Raw genomic sequence first — 22,656 nt, forward strand, 5'->3', positions numbered from 1 at the left:
GCGACCATACGGCGAGCCTTTTCCTGAAGGAGTCGAGTCCTTCCGTCCCGTTGTACTTTTGTGGAGCTACATCTGCATTTATGTGAGTTTGGTTCTGACTGATTCCAATACGATGGCGTCCCCGATCCTCCATTTAACCCCTCTGGATTTTAATTTTTGGGGCCACACGAAAGATTTGGTATACGAAGTAGAAATAAATACAAAAGGCCAACTCCAGACCCCGCGGACCAGATTCGTAAAAACTCAGAAATCTTGAATTCTGTTTATGAAAATTGGTACCGGTGTACTCAAATGCCAACGGAAGGCACACAGAACTTTTATTATAAAATAATTTATTTTTCACTTTAGTATAATTGCATGATAACTCCTAGGATACAACATGTCCATAACAACCGGGGAATAAAACAGGGCGTAATAAGAATAAGCGGGCGTAATGAATTCATAACGCCCTCATCAATTCATAATTGCAAAGATGCCAATTTTTTTTTTTTTTTAAAGAACACGTATAGTGAAAAATAAAATCTTGTATGCACCACGGCGTCACCGAAGGATTACGCCCATCGAACGATATCCATCTTTCGGACTAAAGCCCTCGAGCTGGATTCATCGTTCTCCGGGCGTAATCATCGGTGTAACGCCCTTGGTGCATAAATAGCTATTTTCTAGTCTAGTTTACCTTTCATTAGTTAGTAGATATTCTCAGTTAGAGTTAAAAGTACGAATATGTAAAGTGTAAATAAATTTATTCAATACATTATTTTGGCTATTTAAACACAATTAAGACGATACTCTTATTACACAGTTCTTCCACAATTTTGCACACACTAGCTCTACATTTATTTACACATTGAGGAACACCACTTTATTTATTACCTACTCATTCATCTCAGTCTACAAAATCAGCTTTTGTACCTTAATCAGCCGGTGAATTAACGCACACAGTGTAGAGCGTTTTCAATAAATGTCATTAATTTGATTTACGGGTCTACTTTGTAACTCTGAACAATCATCATTACTCAAGGATCCCTCGTTAGTTAGTGATTAATTGGAATATAGTGATCAAATGGTATTTTGTAAGTTTTGCTTCTCGCTAAATAACGTAAATTGACGTCAGCTGTCATCGTTAAATAGTTTATGCATTTTTACTATCCACTATATTTCGTTCGTGTTGATTTGTCTTACTTATTAAAACTTGCTCTTGCGAGTTTTTCTAGCGATGAACAGAGACATATTGATACAAGTAGTGCCAGAATTGAAAAAGAGTTCTTATAAACTATTATTAACTGATCGGTAGAAAACACAGAGATCGTGATCGATTGTTAAATCAAAATTTAAGAGATGTAACTGATCCGCTTTTTACAAGAAAAGAAAATTTCAGAAAACACTAGCCACTTAGTAGGGAGGCTGGACAAGATTTGTTTCTAGAAATTTTACCTTACGTAGATAACGACAGAGTAAAAAAATTCCTGCTGTGATAAAATTTGTAGTAGCCCTGAGTTTTATGGCTCACGGCAGTTACCAAAAGCCTGTAGGAAGCAATAAGCAATGTCGCAGTCCACAGTCTTTATGAAATTGTACAAATTATGGTAAAACACTTGCCCCAAATTTTTTGTTTGTTTTTGAAGTGAAACTTTTTATGGGAGGGTTTTGAAATTCTGATCGGCAACCTTTTTGTGTGACGAAAAGGGGTGGGGGTAAACACTGTCGGGTCGAGTGGGAGCAGTGTCTCGCACAACGGTTGCGCCAATTCCATCTTACTTAAATGTAAGTTAATCTGTTTGACACGATACAAACATCCCTTAAAATTGTGTATACTTCTGTCTTTGTCACACTCACGGCATTTATCTATAATGTTCTCTGTTTTAATTTGGAGGCTTAAAAATTAACAATGAGTTACGCATTTCGATATTGTTTAGTGTTATCGTTGTTTATAATTTATTTTCTTCATTAAAATATAGAATTTTGTTGTGAATATGCTATTTAAAAGTGATTGATGAATAATTACAATGTTTCCCTGTAATACAAAAGTTTCACTTCTATCGTGCGTCTTTACGACACACTGTTTTTTTTTAACTTTTATTACATATTTTTATTATTCCTGAAGAACGTATTTGCTGCGATTCTGTTTTAAAATTTACCAATATTGCTATATAACAAGGTTGTAGTTGCTATGATATGAAGCTGTTGATTGGTTTGATCTATGCAAAATCAATGTTGTTCAATAACAATATTGCTAAATTTTGAAACAGAATCGCACTAATTGTTTTCTAATTCGTCAAGATAGAGCCGATACTGTTGCTGAGTCGTTTTGCATTTACGCTTGAGCATTGTTTTTATACCGGGTGATTCAATTTGGTATTTGCGGCTCTACATCTTTTTTGTCTTAAGGAAAAAGTATAGCAAACCATATATATTTGTAAATCGCTTGTGAAACTACAATAGATGATGTCAAATCTTCTCTACGATGAAATATGTCAAAGTTAAGACAGTCAACTTTTTTTTTTTTAATAGTACACTATACATTTCTTAGCCTATTCTTGTAAAGCTTTTTTTTCTACATTTGAATGTGTACAAAAAGTTGACACTTACATCAGAAAAAAATCGAGAAAAATAATAAAATATGATTTAATTTATTCGAAAGCGTTATTTTCTAAAAAGAGCTAGTAAACCAAACATTTGTAAATTCGCATTATGTTGTTTCCCTGCATGTCACTATTTACAAGACAACCACGTAGCAAAAAAATAAAATGATTTGACCTTGTTTGTTTTCAAGCCTCGGGGTAAGCCTCGGCCAGAAAACTGAGACTCGGACGAAATACCAAATCCATACTGAATTTACTATGCTAAATTCGCGTTATGTTGGTTCCCTGCATCTCACTATTTTAAGAATTACATAGCCAAAAAATAAAATTATTTGACAGTGAAATACCCGATCCATCCTGAATTTAGTTTATTCGAATATTAGAATTTACACTTATTCGAATTTTACATGGTCACTTATTCAAATATTCGAATAATTGGAATACGATTCCCAAGACTCATCATGTCATTCATGCACTATCAAAATTCAACTACATATTTTCATCGTGTATGCATTCAAAGCGGTATAGTCAGGAAGAAGTTAGGTTTCGAAGCCAGATGTTATATCATATATCATTTATTTAAATGTAGGTTATAACATAGCTATTTATTTAAATGTAGGTACTATCGGTGGACATAAAAAACTGGGACAAACATCAAATTTGTATAAAGTCAAAATTCAAAAATATACATTGTGTAAATTTGGCTTTTTACAAATAAGGTTATGAAAATTATGACATATTGTCAAAAACATCAAGTTAAAGTTCAGTTCTTTAATGACAATTTTAATTTTGAGTGACAATTCAAAAGTCTGAGACACAATGAGCAAATTTTGGATGTCCCAGCTTTTAATGTCCACCGATAGTACGTTAATAATTGACGCTATTAATGTCAAAATTCAATTGTCTCCATGGCTAACTAGCTCTTTTTAGAAAATAAGACTTTCGAATAAATTAAATCATATTTTATTTTTTTCTCGATTTTTCCTATTGCAAGTGTCAACTTTTTTTACACATTCAAATGTAGAAAAAAAAGCTTTACAAGAATAGACTAAGAAATGTATAATGTACTATTAAAAAAAAAAGTTGACTGTCTTAACTTTGACATATGTCATCGTAGAGAAGATTTGACAACGTCATCTATTGTAGTTTCATAAGCGATTTACAAATATATATGGTTTGCTATACTTTCTTCTTAAAATAAAAAAGATATAGGGGCGCGAATACCAATCTGAATGACCCGGTATAACTTTACACAGTCGCAAAATTTTCTTGCCGCTTTCGTATCAGTTATTATGTTATTAATGATTGTGATCAGTGTTATTTACTTATTGCATTTTCAACATTTGCGCGGTAGTGACAGTAAAAAACATAAAAATTACATTAACTGTCATGATCATGAACATGTAGTTGGCCGTTGTGCTACTATCCAACCTAAAATTGTAAACTTTTGCCATAACGATGGTTATCGAATTATAATGATAACGATAGGATTTAAGAGGAGTAGATACCAATGTTGACCTTGAAATTTCCACAACACCGGCTCGGCTGTCAGAGTAAGCAATAAACCCGGCAAACCAACGCCTGCTTATTGTAATGATGATTTACATGATTTACAATAGGGTCTTTCACAGGCATGTATTATTTTGACGCTTTGGGTGCTGGTTCAAATAAAAGTATCGATATTTTCTTGTTAGATATTTAAAAATGAAACACATTTTTTTATTTAGTTATTTGCTTTGATCGTAAATCTAATAAAGCAATCTATTACAAAAAATAAAACTGAACTTTCAATTATTTTTAAATATTTCATTTAATATCTATTATTGGCATATTTCTTGATGTTCTAGGATCAATTAATTCAGGTAGATAACACTTCATACAGAGTGTCCCCAAAAAAAAACTCCTCTTAAGAAATACCAAATATAATCCATTTTTTTATTATAGTCCGATGAGCTTAGTCCGAATCAAGAAGTCCACATGACCTGCGTCTGCTTTCGATATTTGACAGCAGTGCATGGTTCTACCCATATTTGAAAATTTACTTAGGCAACATGAGACAGATATTTTGTTCTTTCGTGCTTTCTTGGTATTTCTGCAAATTCATTCCTCCGTTTTAATTTTATCTTTCAAAAAACCGCTCCCTTCAGAACGCTTTGATAACTATTTACATATCAACTAATATATAGGTCAGATATATTAAAAATTGTTGAAAACAGCATTAAACAACCACGTTTAGACTGTCTTTCTTTCTTCCTAGATTTTGTTTCGGCAACGCCATGAACACAAAACAACTCTCTATGAATTAGTTTACCCCCTTACCTGTTAACTTCCAGTCTTGCAAGTTTCCGCGCAATTCCAATATTATTTTTGCAATTTACAAATTCTGTAAAAGGATCTGTCCACATGCTTTTCGTTGGCATCATACGGAGGACATTTCAAGCAAAATTAAACAAAATTATCACAAATAACGTGGTTAAAATGTAACCTAAAAATTTGACGTCGCTAGTGGAATAAACGTACAATTCGCGTCTTGCTCTAATCGCACATGCTAAAGTGAGGTGCATAGTGGGACACGCTTAATACAATACGTACAAGAATTCAATAGTTTGTTTACATTATGTTGAAAAGAGATAGCAATATGACAGTTGTTCTGCTTTTTAATTGATACATCGGACTATAATTAAAAAATGGACTATATGCTGAAATCGTTGTAGTTCAATAGCGACCAATGCTTAACGAGCATCACTATCGGACGATAGTTGTTTAATGATAAGTTACACTGTATACATACAGTGATCGGCAAAAGTATGGAATAAATTCCTTAAAAATTAATAGTTATTTATTGTATAAGTGTTTTAGATAGCATTTTATCCACGCAAGAATTTTTAAACGCGAGTGCGAACGCACGAGCGTTTAATATTCTTAAGTGGATAAAATGCGACTAAAACACGAATGCAATATAACGTTTTATCCACAATTACAGCGATTTAAAATCAGAATCGCCAAAATTTCATCTCACGTCATCAAAAAATGATTTGACATTACACTCTGACAGCGGATGTCACCTCAAAAATCATTGAAATTAACTAAAAAACATGGGAGGTGTTGAATAGTCGCTATTTATTTTTGATTGTTTATCGACTCCATTTGTACAAAACGCTGTGCAAGTTGGTGAAAATGGAAGAAAGTGATCCTGTTCGATTGATTTAAGATTGTATTTTTTCATTATTCCACTTGTGGAATAAAGTGATTTCATTATTCCACTAGTGGATAAAGTGTTACTTTATACGGTTCATAAGTGTGGATAAAACTTCAATTATAAGGTAATTGTGGATAAACAAATTTGTTTTCCAAAAAATCTTTGGACGGGTCAATTTTAGTTTATAAAAATACCTGTTTTAGTACCGAAGAAAATTCCAAGCAGTCATTTGTTTTCGAGTTATGACGTCATCGATAGTTTTTTTAAATGGAAACCCCCTATTTTTTTTCTTGATTCTGATAGCCCTTTTAATTGTCTAAAGAATTTTGTTTTCTTATATAAGGAAATTTTTGAGAAAAAAAAAATAAATTTGAAAAAAATAAATTTTATAACAAAAACAAGTCAAAAAATCAAGTAGGTAAATCAAACAGTCAAATGTTAATGTCAATTTCATTCGTATGTGTTATTTGTTTTACAAAACGTTTTCGAAAATGACTCATTTAACAGAAACACAACGTATAGAAATTTTAATTTTGATTGGGTGCGGGGATAAAACTAAAACAGGGAGAATTTCTTCATAAACTTGCTTCTTGTCAACAAGCTGGGGGATGGCAATTCGAACATTTAATTCCATAATTTTAAGTACTTACTAACACAGTTTTTGACTTGTTTTTGTTCGTTATAAAATTTCTTTTTTTTCAAATTTATTTTTTTTTTCTCAAAAATTTCCTTATGTAAGGTAACAAACTTTTTATACTGGCGTTGAGACAATTAAAAGGGCTATCAGATTCAAGAAAAAAAAATAGGGGGTTTCTATTTAAAAAAACTATCGATGATGTCATAATTCGAAAAGAATTGACTGCTTGGAATTTTATTTTGTATTAAAATATGTATTTTTATAAACCAAAATTTATCTGTCCAAAGATTTTTTTGAAAAAAAAATTGTTTAATTTTTAATGAATTTATTCCATACTTTTGCTGCTCACTGTATAACACAATTGATCTAGCAAAAAGTTAATAACTAACAATTTTAATTTAATTAATTGTCTTTATGTCAAATTTAATAAAATGAGATAGATATATTGAGACAAAATTAGTTCCTGTTAGCTTATTAAAATATTTTTATTTACTTAATTAATATAAATAATATATCAAGATATTTTCAAAAATATCCCTTAACAATGTTTTATTCTCATCGTTGATCGCTTGCGTTTGTAATCTTTTATTAATAAAATGGTTTGTTCGTTGAAACATGATATAAAAGCGGTATCACAATCATTCAAATAAAAACGTAGGTATGCCCCCATTTCTGAACGCAAGTGATACGCCACTGGACAAAACTTCACGCACAGATTTGGATGACTCAACGTGTTCTCCTTAAAGTGTGCGGACTCTACGAACAGTGTTGCATAACATTAAATTTTCGTTGGAACTCTACGGTGAATAACCCTGTACAAACTAAAAACAAATACAACGAGCTTTTTACAAATACAGGGTCATTATAAATGATTGTCCCATCATAGGTGGCTGTGCGCTATGATTTAGGTGCGCCGCTACGCCCACTAGTTGTCACAAACATTTATAATGACCCCGTACATACTGTTACGTTTTAAAAAATTCCTGATCACACCAAATTGAATAGTCCGCGCAAACCCAAGCATTTCCCCCGACAACTCCTTGCGGAAAGCGCCCGCACGTTCGAAAAGGAAATTTTTTCGCGGGACTAAAGAGGTACGCGAGTTCCGTTGAGAAGTCGAGAAGCCGTAGGTTCAGAGGGTGAAGGTTGGTGGGGTCAAATAGGGGTGTCGTTTCCGGTGCAGTTCCAGTCAGGTAGGAACCACCCCGCTCGTCACGGACGGATAAAGAGATCGCGCCGCCAAGAGGTTCCCTTGTGGGACAAATCGCCCTGTACGGATCGAAATCACTCTCCCTTTTCGGCCTGGTGCCCAATTCTTGAATCGATGGAATTAATTCTCATTGGAAAAATAGGCAAATTTTCTCATGAGAAATGCAAAAGTGTATTCTGGACTTATGTCAGACGGATTGTTCCACTAGTAATCCGGAGAATTATTTCACCTAGTGTTTATCATGGGAAAATAATCTTTTCGCGACAAATTCGACTGTCAAATGTGACACTTTTGTTAATACATAATTGTGTTTGTAAAAGAATTCATTGCAATCCAAATAATGGTTGCCCAAGCACAAAGACTTTATCCGAAATTAGATCCGTTTGATCCAAATTGTCAACATATTGCATTTTTAAATTCTCATGTGAAATCATTTTCCAAACAGTTCAAGAATACAGATATGAGAACATTTTAAATTCCACTGGGAATTCATTTATGGAAAAACATTCTCAAACGAATATTTTCCAGTGATTTCAAGAATTGGGCCCCTGGTAAAAAATTTAGCTGAACATTTTCTCCCCTTTCGGGTGCAAGCGGTACCTCAAATTAAAACGCACATGTACGCGAACAGGTCGACGGAAAGCGAACGGTGGCAGCTCCACCCCCACGACGGATCTCCTCCACGTCTCCAAAATCGCCAGATTTTCTAACACGAGGTTCTCTGGCTGGTCCACGTCCTTCCCTTCGTCGGAGCGGAGCCTGTGCGAGGTGGGTCACAGAATCAAGGAGTGGTACTCTGGTGCAGACCCCATCCAGTCGTCCCCGCCGCCTCCAGAAGGACAGCACTCGCCAGCAGTTAAACAGCCATTTTTTTTTCTTTTCTCGGTCTTATCACGGCGAGGCCTTATCCCGCGATAAGACCGATAAGTTCTTTGTCATATTCCACTATCTTTTATACTCATAAATTGTTTATTTGATTTCAAATTCAACTCATTGTAATTAAGTCATTTTCGTACAAATCGTTATTGAAAATGGATGGAGTTTACAGTGCATTCACTTTTGTTTTAGACCAGAGTAGGCTATGGAAATTTGGCGAGTTGTATGGTAGGACTGTGGCTGAATGACAATATACATCATGTATAATATTTGAGGTTACACTTTCTTGTCAAAATTCATGACCATGTAAACTCCATCCATTTTCAATATACACTACTAAATCTAGTGATTTTAGTAACTTTTGTGGTGTAATAGGATACAACTTTTTTCTACTGTAAATGCAATGTCACAGATAATAATTCAGATTATGTGTATTTTGAAGAGGTTATAATGTATGATTATTGTCATTTTTGACAAATCTCTAATCGAGTCCCGCAATCAAGCAAAGTAAACTAGTTTTGAATATTTTACTTAAAATATGGTATCTACAGGTTAATATTAAATACCGGCATTGAAACCAGCAAGTAGGTGTACCTTAATAAACATAAACAGATTTTAACGAAAAGATTTCAGAGCAGGACACAGAGTGGAAGCATGATACATTCAAAATGAATAGTGCTCAGGAGCAAACCCTCTCAAGTCAAGCCTGAAGGCCGGCGATCTTGTAATTAAAAAAAGCCCACAACGGCGCAAATATTTCTTCACTGTTCCATCGTGCGTCGTTTCCATTCTGTGCCTGTGCACCCGATCCAGAAATTATTCCGTACTTTTCCTTCAGATATCTGTAGGAGATTGAAGCTAACATTTTAAATAGATCAATTTAAATTAAAAGTGGATTTATCAACTTACGGTAAAAATTTCCCCAACCATGCGGAAAACTGGCATCCTACCCAAATTTGGACCATTTACTTCCCAAATGTTTTTAAAACATCGGTGAACACTTTGTTTTATCTCTAAAGTGAGGCATTTTCTCTTTATAACACTGTCTGTGGCCACCATGATATTGCTACTTAATCCTATTTTTTTCAATAGTTATAATCTGACAGTGTCAAATTTTTTGACAAATTCAAAACGCCCGCTTTGAATGTTCAATATTAGAAAAAATAAAACACTTTCATTGCAATACAAAAAAAGAAAATTCCCTAACAGTAATGTATATTGAAAATGGATGGAGTTTAGCCAAGCATTATCATTTTCCAATTAACTACATAAAGTCCATTCATTTTGTATTGAACTTTTCAAGTAATTTAAATGTTGGCACTGTAATTATGTTTTGTAAATAGTGACATGCATATAACCAACATAATGTGATTTAGCAATGCTCAATTCAACGTTTACGGTGTTTACCTGCATGTCACTATTTACAAAACATAATTACTATTGGGGACAAATTACTTTGATCGTCAAAGTCAGTTGACTGACATAAAGTTGTAAAGCAAGCATTAGGACGGTTAACCTTATTTTTTACTACTGTCAACCACTGTCACTGTCAATCTCATCATTGCAAAATGTTAAATAACGAAAAATGGACAACTGAAGGAGATATGTATTCCAAGGAGGAAAAATTGAAAAGGTTTCCACAAGGCAACTTGGCCCATGGACAATCCCCCAGAATCAAGGGAGATGATTCTAAATTTTTGAATGGTGGATGGTGCCATATTTTTGACAAGAGAAAAGTCAATAATTTGAAATTGTCATCACTACATCACTACATCACTACAATAGTACAAAGAAAAAAAATAAAATTATTTGACCTTGAAAAGTTCAATACAAAATGAATGGACTTTAGTTTCGAGGACTCAATAATGTGTGTATTTAGTGATAAATGTAAATATTGCACAAATTTAAAACTAATTTACCTTAATCTATATACAGGTGTCCCAGAGTTGCAAAAAAGCTCCATACCTTGTTTGTTATTAAAGATATCAACTTTTACTTTTTTCTAGATGATAGCTACGCTTTTACTGCACATTCAGACAATATTGCGGTATATATACAGTGTGTTTCAATATTATAAAAACACTAAAGTTATGTTTTTTTAAACGGTACCTACCCAGTTTGATTTAATTTTTGAATTCTATGCTAAATTATTAATCATATTTATACAGGTCGTTTTTACTTATCTGCCATCGTTTTTGATCAGTGGTACTTTTTTTATCAGAATTTCGAATTTCAGGGGTCCCTTCGAAAATTCGTACCTTCCAAATCGTTGCACATAAATTAAAATGATTGACGCTGTTTTATTTCTGAACGTTTGCCGCATCTGCTGAGTGTTTACTCAACAACCTGCTCAGTCGCATATGCCAACTGCGATTTTTTAAACATAACGAACTAAGAATGTCAAAAACTCAATTTTTTCAAATGGTACCCCGTATTTATTATTGCACTGGTGGAAAGCTTTTTTGACAAGCTTTTGAACAATATAAGCTTTGTATAGTCGAATCTGAAAATCTAGGGCGCTATCCTAAAATCACTAAATTTGGTGCAATTTTTCCGTTAAAAGGACAATGCAAAAATCTAGTAGGCCTAACAAAACATAATCACACAATATGGTCACTCCATAAAGATGAATCAACCAACAAAACAGTGTTTAACAATTAAACATTTAATTATTTCAGTGATTTTTACTGATTTTAAGATAGCACCCTAGATTTTCACATTCGACTATACTGTTGGAAAGCTTATCAAAAAAGCTTTCGACCAGTGCAATAATAAATGGGGGGTGCCATTTGAAAAAAATGAGTTTTTGACATTTTTTGTTCGTTATATTTAAAAAATCGCAGTAGGCATATGCGACTAAGCACGGTATTGAGTAAACACTTCGCAGATGCAGCAAACGTTCAGAAATAAAACAGCGTCAATTATTTTAATTTATGTGCAACTATTTGGAAGGTACGAATTTTCGAAAGGACCCCTGTAATTCGGAATTCTGGTAAATAAAGCGCCACTGATCAAAAACGATGGCAGATAAGTAAAAACGACCTGTGCAGATTTGATTCACAATTTAGCGTAAAATCCAAAAATGAAATCAAACTGGGTAGGTTCCATTTAAAAAAACATAACTTTAGTGTTTTTATAATATTGGTACACCGTGTATATATACCGCAATATTTTCCGAATATGCAGTAGAAGCATAGATATCATCTAGAAAAAAGAAAAAGTTGATATATTTAATAACAAACAAGTTATGGCGCTTTTTCGCAACTCTGGGACACACTGTATATAAAAATGAATTGCCGTTCGTTAGTCTCGCTAAAACTCAAAAACGGCTCGACCGATTTGAATAATTATTTTTTTATTTTGTTCGCTTTACTTCATGGGTGGTTTAAAAAGAAAAAAAAATCGGAAAAGTTGCCCGGAAAATTGAAAAATTCGGGAAAAACTGAAAGTGCTTTTTTCTGTGGGAACGGCTGGAACGATTTGGCAAATTATTTTTTTTTAATGTTCGTAATAATCCGTATGAGGTTTTTATGTAAAGAAAAACTGGAAAAGTTGCCCGGAAAATTGGAAAATTCGGGAAAAACTGAAAGTGCTTTTTTGTGATGGATATGCATTATTATTTGTTTTTTGTTTTGTTCGTTATAGTCGTGAAAAAGTTTTCAGGAAAAAAAAATCGGGACAATTACAAAGGAAAGTCGAAAAATTCGGGCAAACTGCAAAAATTATAATTTTTATTTCCACCTTCTAAGTAAATGACACTTTATAGGTATTTGTGGTAACTAAGTAAATGGGTAATTACAGGCAGAGCCCGGTAATATTTAACAGGCACGTAGAAGAGACCTGTAAAGACTTTACAAGGCTCATCAAAAAATAAATAATCAAAACTAATTACATAAATGATTTTTTCTAATTTTGACATATAAAGTGACACTTTTCAAAATTAATTGACGTTTGGAAACGTCTCACTTTTCGTAACTGGTTACGAAAAGTAAAATCTTTCCTAACTGGTTAGGAAAAATTTATTGTATCACCAGTTGACACTGTCATATTTTTTGTTTTTAAGCAAAATAACCGTGCCTACATACCTACTTGATATTTTAACACAATAATAATTAATTATTAATGAAATTCATTACTTCGTTTACCGTTTGAAGAAACTTTTTTTGTCAAAATTAGAAAAAATCTTGTATGTAACACGTTTGGAAATGCAATTTTGTGTAACTCGTGTGATTTTGCGGGATCTCGCTGCGCTCGTCCCGCAAATATTCCACTCGTTACACAAAATAACGCATTTCCTAACTGGTTACATAAATAGCTATCTTTTTAAAGTTTATTACAAACACAAACAAATTTAGCTATCAATTGTTGTTAATAATCCATTTTGATCCGTTTCGCAAGTCATTTTCATATCGCTTTTGGGATCGAATCAGTAGAGAGCCGCACTTGCAGCGTTGGTAATTCCGTGGTTATTTTCTTGCATTTCAAGAAAATCGCCTTCAAAGTCTTCATCAGGCATTAAAGCCATTCTTTTTTTTTTCTTTCTTTTTGCAACAAATTTCACAAAACTTCTGACAGTATTTTTGTTGTTTATCTCAACACCATGACGACGTAGGTATAATTGCCCCACCGCCTTTCATTACAAAATTTTTATAAACATAAATAACAATTAAAAAACGAAATTTAAAGGCTGAAGGTGGAAATAATAGCTATTTATGCGTAATTTTTTTGGGTTTGTTTGTTAGGGTTTTAGATAAGTTTTCGGAAAAAAAAAATCGGGCCAATCACAAAGGAAAGTCAGAAAATTCGGACAAATTTCAAAAATTATAATTTTTGTATGCACTCTCGATCATAACTGACAATAGGAGCTACATATTTACTTGATGCTTTTTTTTTGTTTTCAATTGAAGGAAAATCTGGAAAAAACGCAATCCAGTAAATTAAAATAAAATTACATTTGCTTTTACTTTTGTGTTGTTTCGCGATCTGTCCAACAAATGTATTTCTATCCCAATTTATTTGCCTACATGCACAAATGTCATTTGACAGCTGATTGTGAAATTGGGAATCAAACCAATCGGATTGTTTACTTGAACATCAATCTTGCAATCGAAATGTAAATACTGGGTGATTCAAAATAATTGTGGATAAATCTGGCAACTATGTACGAAAATGTATGTGGCAACTGTGTGGGTAGGATAGAGTTGACATTTCTTTGACAGTTCATGGTCGCGTAGTTTTGAAAGTTGTCAAATCAATGTGTAATGGAATTAAAAAAATCAAATGCACGCTTATGAAATGTCATACAAGTGTCAACTCTATCCCATTCACACAATTGCCACATAAATTTTCGTACATAGTTGCAATACTTATTCACAATCATTTTGAATCACCCAATAAAACTGCTTGAGATTCATTGTGATTTCAAATTTAATGGAAGAAAATAAATCATTTGTTTAGACATGCAATTCTGACTTATTTAAATTGTGACTTAAATTCTGGAACAAAACCGCATGGTTCCAACTCGATCACATTCCAGACACATCACACATTTCCAGCATTTCAGCAGTGTAGAATACTGCCGATAGAATTCATCTCCCATGTAAAATTCCTCATTTTTACTTTCTTTATACATTTCCAATAGCTTTTCACAAATTCACAAAACGATCACAAACAAATTTAGGTATTGAAATTTGGACAAGACAACGTCTGTCGGGTCAGCTAGTACTTAATAATAATGTCAAATTTGACACTGGCAGTTCGAACAATTTTGATTTTGTTATTTTGACATAGCTCCGATACCAACATTTAAAAAAATTTAAATATCCTACTCTGGTCTAAAACAAAAATGAATGTATTATAGTTTGTTACGGCCGTAATAAGCAAAGCGCTGTTCAGATTTAGTAGGCCATGTATTTTTCCACAAAGTACCCCATCTATGAGGTACTATTCCTATAATTCGTTGAAACATAAATTGTAGTTGGAGGGTGCTTATTTCTTCGTCAAGAGCCTTACTAGGATTTTAGAGACTGAATGCCTGGCAGAGTCGCAAAAAATATTTTGCTGCTCGAAATGCTGTGAATACCTTCTCTGTTTCGAAAGGACATTTAAGCACAGCAGCAAGTAAAAAGTACTAACGGGGCTAGAGATTTGATCTGTGCTTGAAGTCCGTTCACATCTCCTGTCATGACACTTGCACCGTCATAGCATTGTGCTACTCATTTTTGTCAAAAATCGAATGGTTCCAAAATACTGCTCAAAAGTCCAAAAATAGTATTATGTTATTAGGAGCAAAAATGAACTTTTCTGTGCTGAGGCTGGTAGTTTGACTGCCGAACGAAGTGAGTGGACTTTTCCGTGATGTCGTTAATTCATTTCTAATAAATTTTATCTTCAAACGGTCGCAAATCGCACCTTTAAGTATCTCCATAGAGACAGGTAAAGTTTCTTTTTTTTTTCTGAGCGGAGTAGAAGTACTTCAAGTCCTATTGTGCTTGTATCTTCCTAAGGAATTCTGACTTAAGTCATAAATAAACCGAACAAAAACCCTACTTAAAGAAATTTACTGTGATATTGTACCTGTCAATCACTAGGCGGTCTCGGAGAAAAGAATTACCTGGGGTAGTACTCAAAATATTTGTCGGAGACCGTCTAGTGATTGACAGGCACAATATGACAATTAATTTCTTTAAGTAGTGTCTTTGTTCAGTTTATTTAGGAAGATACACAAGCACTATAGTAGAATTGAAAATTGCAACCCACAATACAATTGCAAAGTAAAGCTGGATATGGACGCGGACAATATTTCTTCTTTCTTTATTCGTCATGAATAACCTTGTATAATCTTCTGCTTTCAGAAAAAATGTAAAAATGAATTAACCAAAATGTGATTATGTATTAAGAAAAGTTTATTTATATTACTAGGTACATATTACAAAAATACCACTGTATAATGTAAGTAGGTATATCATATGCATATGCGCCGAATGATTTTCAAATCATATTCATCTCAGTTCAGTCAGTAGGAAAGAGTCAAATTAATTAGTATACCTACACTTTTCATATAATTTTTTAATGCCAAGATTTATGAAACACTGATTTCAAAGAAATATGTTGGCTCTTTTTAAACATGAGAAGGTATTTTTTAGTTTAAAAGTGTAAGTGGAAATCCTTACAAATAAAAATAAAATCAAGATTAAAATAATCTGCTACTTCATATACGTTTAACTTACAATTAGATTTTTACTCTATTTAACTAACAATAAGCACAACTGCAAAGCAAAAGCAACTACAAAAAAAAGAAGAACGATAGATAAATACATACCGGGTGTATTATGAAAAACCTTTGGTGCTATAACTTCCTTATTTTTTATCCGATTTTAATAAATGATATGTCAAACAAAGTCGTTTTAAATGGGCTACAATTTGAATTGATCCAATATTTGTTCTTGAGTTCTGTTTTTGACAAATAATAGTCAACTTTTTTTTTCAAATGGCACTATTAACTTTTTTTGCTCAGTTTTATAGGGATTTTTATTTTAAATATGAAAATGTAAACAACCGTGCTCATGCTTAGAAACAAAAAGAAGAAATTAAAAAATGATGTATTTTTTTTAAATTAAGCAGTCACATTAAACAGTAATAAAAGTGCATTCTAATTTTGCAAAGTAAAAGTATTTAAAATATTTCGTTGAAATTATTTTAAAATTAAAATTCTTAATTTATCGAACCTATTCGGACCGTTACAGTATTGCCATGGTTAGCTGAAATTATTAGTAAAGACCTAGCTAGAGAGATGAATGTGGCAATAGTCAACATGACCTTCCAGGAGGAGTGGACGTTAGCAGATGATTTCCTCACATTTTCTGTAAGGGAAAAAAGAGGATTATTTTGTAAAAATCCACAAATCTCGCGAAGTCTTAAGCAAAGTTTGCATATTTTTACATGTGGGTTTTTGTATCGACAAAAGAGATCTGATAACTCTAGAAATAAATCTTATTTTTGGAATATTCCGTGGACTTTTTATATTTTTTGCAAGCTGGACATTGAATATCACAGGATCTGCTCCCTCCATCATCACACACTAAAGCAAATATTAATTTAATAATAAAATATTATTACTTTTTAGTTATTTATATTACTGTAAGATCGAAAAAAAAATTAGAGTTGGTTGTGACCAAAAATTTCAATTGGCAATTCGTTAAGATTTCAATTATCAGATGTCAGTCTTAAAAATTAGGTTAATGGTTTTGAGAACATCATAGGAGAACATTGAAATCTTGATTTTCATAAAGGAGTAAATTATGTGTGACCTGTCGGTCGAATTTATTTTTTTATTTATTTAATTTATTACACAATGTTACTCTTCGCTTCATGTTTTCAAATTATCTTTACAAAGTCCGGACATCAATTAAATTGCAGGTATCAATAATTGCTTGCATTAATTCGGGAATTGTGCCAGGCCTGTTTTTGAACACGTTGTTTTTCAGGTAGATATAGAAAAACAAAATAATCAAGGCAAGTTGTTGGTAAGTGCCTTGAAAGTTCGGAAACTTTTGTTGAAATTCCTCGCCGTTCTCAAATCTTTCTCAATTTCTGAAGTAACACTGCACAATGAAAATTTTTTGCTCTAAAGTAAACATATTGTAATAGCAAATTTTAATAGTCAATAATTAATAATGATAGTTATTATTGTACATTTGGATTAAAAAAAATCATTTTTTCTTGCAATGTTAATGACCTATAAAACATATAATTTGTTAAAGTCTAACCTATTTATTTATAAATTGACATACCCTCAAATAATTCTAACCGATTTCTAATAAACCGTTTTTAAACTATTAAAAAAAACCAAAAAAATTGTATCCATTTTTTTTGGCGTGTTCTGTTTTTTTTAATCCAAGTGTAATGACATCTGATGACATTTGAATAAAATGTTTACGCGTTGCCAACTGAAGCATATTAATCAAGGCCATCTCGATTTTTTTGTTATTGTCGATAGCACGGTAGTAGATTAGAGATTACGAGTTCAGAAAAGAGGAAGTTTCCTAGGTTCCAAGTTTAAGTACGAGCGTTAGCGAGACTCAAAATCGTACAGTAATGGTTGCTATGCTGTAAAGTGACCTATTCCTATTACTGTACAATTTGGAGTACAGTAATATAGGTCATTACTGTATAAAATGCGAAAAATATTTCTTAACGGTTATAAAAAAATTATTGAATCATTCCATTTAACTTCGATCGAGATCGAGAAAGAACTCGAGGTAATTATGAGAACTAGAAATGAAAGTTCTCATCTGGAGAAGTCTGTTAAACTGGTAAGAAATCTAACAAATAAGAAATAAAACCAAACAAAATATTTTTCGGTGGAGAATGTTTTTGCAGAGGACAATTTTTTTAAAGCAATTTTACTTTACTTTAGCAAAAGATGTAGTGTTTGTTTTTTTAATCAGAGCATTGAGATTCATAGAGTTAAAACAAACAATAGAACATATTTAGAATAGGATTACATAGATACCTATTTATGTGCATATGAAACATAATGTTATGAGAAATAATATTTTACGATGCCAAAAGGTGTGTTGCGCTTTGGAAGAGATGTAAAGCGTGCAAATCCCAAATTACAAAATCGAAATTTGTGTTGTAGGCAGGAGATACACAGAAAAAATTTATGAAGTACGCTTCATAAAGTAAAATTTTGAATTCATGCCTTTATATGCTACGAAGTACACAGCGTAAAGCATCATCGTTCAACGTGGAATAAATGAACGACGAGTGTTTGAAATTTCGAACGGGTTCTAAACTTTACATCATGCTTCATTAAGCAAATCAGCTGCACAAGCTCAGCAGCAACCTGCATAGAAGCGCCGCGGTAAGCTAACCTAACCTAATCTTTTTAATTGTGGAATTCAAGTGAAATCACTAAAATTCACTATTCCATTTTATTATCACGAAAATGTGCAATATGTACAGATATAACCTCAAAATGCAAGTGGTGGTTTCGTGGTTTAACTTGGTGTCACTGTACAGTGCTCTATTCTGTGCAGGAGGTGTGCATCGAGTAAAAACTCGGTTGTCAATGTCTTGTGTATCTCGTGCCTTAAAGGTTATTTTCGTGAGAGACCAGGTATCCAATGGTTTTTCGGTATCTGAAACCAGTGTATTTTTGTGATTGAGCGGTATCTGCAGTGACGTCATCAAATACGTCATTGATATTAACCTGGTTATAATTTCAGTTCAACAGGTCACGATCTGTTGAAGTGATCCCGGTATGTTTCCATCCTTTTTTAAAAACGCTTTGCCGGCATAACCACCTAAACACCTAACCTGTAAACTGATTGTTTATGGAAGAGTACAAGTGAAGTTTGTGGAATTATGCATTATTATATCGAATAGGTGCTCTGTATACATTTAACTAATAATGGATACAGCTGATGGAAATACCATGGTTTTTGGCCAAAAAATGTGATTTTTTAAGCTGTTCAAAATGTATAAAAAAACGTTGACTATTTGCATAATCGTTGAAGGTACCAAATCAAAACGATCGGATATTGCAAGCAAAGTATCCTGTTTAGATAAGTACCAGAGAAACACCAAAAGATTTCTCAGGTTACACTGGATAATTTCCTCCTCTGTACTTTTTTTGATTAACTGCTGTTCATCATGTTCTAGTAGCACCTTGAGTAGGCTTTAAAATGTTTCTTTCTTTAGTCTGAACAGTTGATAAAATGTTAATTCCGTGTAGTCGTTTATACACAAACTTGTCGAACATGAATTACTCTTTCTTTAATAAACAGCTTAATGAAGTTTCTCTTTGATTTACGACATAAAATCATGTATTTATTCTAATAATTTCTTCCAGATTACCGTCAAATAAAAATTAAAAAAAAACAGCCCCGTGCACCGTCCATGCTTTTGACTTGAAGCTTTGACTTTGACGTTAACCCATCCCATAACCTAAATTTCTAATAACCGGTACGTTTTCGCGTTAACTCATACCACTCCGTTGGTTCATTTAACCGCTCCGGTCAACAATAAATAACCCGGTCTCTCACGAAAATAACCTTTTAATAAAATGAAATAGCTGTCACTATAAAGTGTTGATTTTTTTTTACTGCAAACTGGAATATAACCCTACAACCTTAGTTCCCCGAGGATATTATCATATGTCCATTCAATATTATTTCAACTGTTATCATTAGAGTTTCAGACTAACTGTTAAATACTATTTTTATTTACCATTGCATCTTCCTGTAACTTTATCACATCCATCACTCGTACATAATGCATCACATTTGTTGCTGCAGGAAAATCCCCAGCTTCCATTTTCACAACCTGCAACATGATTAATTATTTTATTCCGCCATTCAAATGAATTTGTCTAGTTTACTCTGCTGACATAAGGATCCTTGGTATCCCCAAGCGCAACCGCACTGAGAACCTTGACAAATTCGGTGCTTTTCACAATATTCAAATTCATTGCCTAGAACGTTGTTACAACTCATGTTACAATATTTTCCTAATTTTCCAGGTTCACAATCAAAGGCTGTATTCATAGTTCCATTGCTTTCATCTTCAGATTCCAAATCATCCAAACTCTGACATGCATATGTTGTCAAATTTGAAGAATCTAATCTGTGAATATTTTCTAGTAGAAACATTTTTCTTGGTCCATTAATTTCTGTTTGAATTTTATGACAATTTTTTTGTCTTGATTTAGCAAATTAAATTTACCAAAAGATAACAACAAACGAACAATGGTAAAAAGATACAGTAAAGTAATTACCTGTATTGTGTTTTACCAGAATACCGTCTGATGTCAACTTCCCATAGCCCATAATCCTCAAATCCTCTAGTCCTTCTATAGAATTCAATTTTGGTTTCTTGAAAAGGTTGAATTTCTATTACATGTTCTCGCCAGGACTTTAAAATAGATGAAGACTCATGTCTAGGATAAATCGATGTTGTGTGATTATTAGTACCAAATACAACTATTTTTAAGAAGCAAGCCTTGCACAATGATACGTAGAATACTACGTAGGATAACTTTTCTATACTAGGAACCAATAAAACTGTGGGTTGTTGCTTGGTGGTTTCATTTGCCCATATAGAAGAATCTACAAAATACAAGTTTAAATAATTTAATTACATCAACAATCCAAAATCTTACAATTGTGTATTTTCCAAAATATGTCTTCTTTGCTTTTAATGATAAACTCGTAAGGGTTAAAATCAAGTATGGTTCCTATTATCTGGTCATTTTCCAAAACGTACACGTTGTTATTGTGTACGGAGATTGCGTAATGATTCCATTTCTTGATATTTTTTATATCAATATTGTGGTAATCCAAATTTTGATCATCGTTTATAGAAATTTCTATCTTCGTAACCGAATGCACGTACAAAGAAAAGGAGATGGACTTGGTCGAGTTAAACATTTGATAATTTGATTTGATTGTAGAAAGATCTGAAAAATAATCGCACATTTACATACTTAATAACATTAATAAAGGGTTGTATATTTTTATTCTTTGTATTAATTATTGAAATAACTGAAAAAGTGTTTTCAAGAGCTAGTTGAAAGAAGTGTGTTTGAGTCGTTCTTTGTACGTCGCCCAATACAGTAGATACAAAAGTTTAAAAATTACATTGTCTTGCTGTCTAAATATGGCTTAAGAATACTGATATAAATAACTGTATTCAATCGATTTTAAATAAAAACAGAATACATTGTTTAAAATATAACGAATATAATGAAACATTAATAGAAATTAAAGACACTTTATTACAAAAATTGAATATTTATTCTAAACGATTAAAAAGATATAAAAATAATAAACAACGGAAATTTGAAAACAAACTATTTAGAAATAATGAGAAGTTGTTTTACAAAAATTTAGCAGATAATAAAACTCAAAATAATAATGGTATACCAAATATAAATGAAATTAAAGAATTCTGGTCAAACATATGGTCAAATGAAGTTCAATTTAATAATCAGGCAGAATGGATTCCTAATTTAGAAAATGAGATACCAGATAATAATAATCCACATAATATTCAAATTAGCCTTGAAATTCTAGTTAAAAATGTTAATAGTTCACATAATTGGAAATCCTCTGGAGGTGACCAAATTCATAACTTTTGGTTAAAAAAATTTACTTGTATTCATAAATGCTTACTTGATCACTTTAACTGATTTATTAGGGAACCTAACACATTTCCAGAGTTTTTGGCCCATGGTATAACATATCTGAAACCAAAAGATTCCGATACTAAAAATCCATCAAAATATAGGCCAATCACATGTCTACCTACAATTTATAAAATTATGACATCTTGCATTAAAGTAATAATTTACGACCATTGTCAAAAATTAAATATACTTAATGAAGAACAAAAAGGTTGTGTTAAGGAGTGTTTTGGTTGCAAAGAACAACTTATAATAGATACGGTAATAATGGAACAAGCTAGAAAAAATAATAGAAATATTTATACCGCATTCATAGACTATAAAAAAGCCTGATTCAGTACCACATTCATGGTTAATTAAAATTCTTAAAATTTATAAAATTAATTTGGATTTGATTAACTTTTTATCACATGTAATGACATTTTGGAGAACTACTTTAAATTTATCAATAAACAATACTAAATTAAAATCCGAGCCTATTCAAATTAAACGGGGAATTTATCAAGGAGATTCTTTAAGTCCTTTATGGTTTTGTCTAGCCATTAATCCTTTGACAAATCTATTAAATAGCACTGGATACGGTTTTAATATTAGACATAATAATACCACACTATCAAAATTAAATCACCTTCTTTATATGGATGACATAAAACTTTATGCATCTAAAAAGAATCACATTTTATCTTTATTAACAATAACTGAAAATTTCTCAAATGATATTAGCATGAGTTTTGGTATTGATAAGTGTAAAACGCAATCAATATGTCGCGGTCATTACGAAAATTTAGAATATATAACTAAAGAAGGAGAAATCATTAAAAATTTAAATAAAGGAGAATTTTATAAATATTTAGGTATTAATCAATCAAATCATATTCAACATTCAATTATAAAAGAAAATTTAGAAAAACAATTTTATTTAAGAATTAAATCTATTTTAAAATCAAAATTAAACGGTAATAA

General features: G+C 32.2%; 1 protein-coding gene and 2 long non-coding RNA genes across 7 annotated transcripts in view; 1 reads left to right on the forward strand and 2 right to left on the reverse strand.

Annotated features, from left to right (window-relative positions):
• Window positions 1-9,017: 9,017 nt before the first annotated feature.
• Window positions 9,018-9,890, reverse strand: LOC138129716 (uncharacterized). The gene is made up of 2 exons (XR_011159355.1): window positions 9,414-9,890; window positions 9,018-9,346 (listed from the first exon to the last, which is right to left on the reverse strand). It is a non-coding gene; the product is annotated as an uncharacterized lncRNA (long non-coding RNA).
• Window positions 9,891-15,391: 5,501 nt separating this feature from the next.
• LOC138128547 (uncharacterized) overlaps window positions 15,392-22,656 on the reverse strand; it is a 37,994-nt gene continuing 30,729 nt past the window's right edge. For all 5 annotated transcript variants that reach the window (XM_069044753.1, XM_069044749.1, XM_069044748.1 and 2 more), the window contains 5 exons: window positions 20,671-20,967; window positions 20,287-20,617; window positions 19,891-20,135; window positions 19,740-19,835; window positions 15,392-16,366 (listed from right to left, as the gene is read on the reverse strand). In XM_069044753.1, the coding sequence (XP_068900854.1) occupies window positions 16,218-16,366; window positions 19,740-19,835; window positions 19,891-20,135; window positions 20,287-20,617; window positions 20,671-20,967 (1,118 nt within the window). In that variant the 3' untranslated portion in view covers window positions 15,392-16,217. The remainder of the gene's footprint in view (window positions 16,367-19,739; window positions 19,836-19,890; window positions 20,136-20,286; window positions 20,618-20,670; window positions 20,968-22,656) is intronic.
• Window positions 18,594-19,311, forward strand: LOC138128556 (uncharacterized). Its single transcript, XR_011158767.1, has 2 exons — window positions 18,594-18,679; window positions 18,737-19,311. It is a non-coding gene; the product is annotated as an uncharacterized lncRNA (long non-coding RNA).

The sequence above is a fragment of the Tenebrio molitor genome, chromosome 4, assembly GCF_963966145.1.
Source record: "Tenebrio molitor chromosome 4, icTenMoli1.1, whole genome shotgun sequence".
In the NCBI taxonomy this organism is placed as follows: domain Eukaryota; kingdom Metazoa; phylum Arthropoda; class Insecta; order Coleoptera; family Tenebrionidae; genus Tenebrio; species Tenebrio molitor.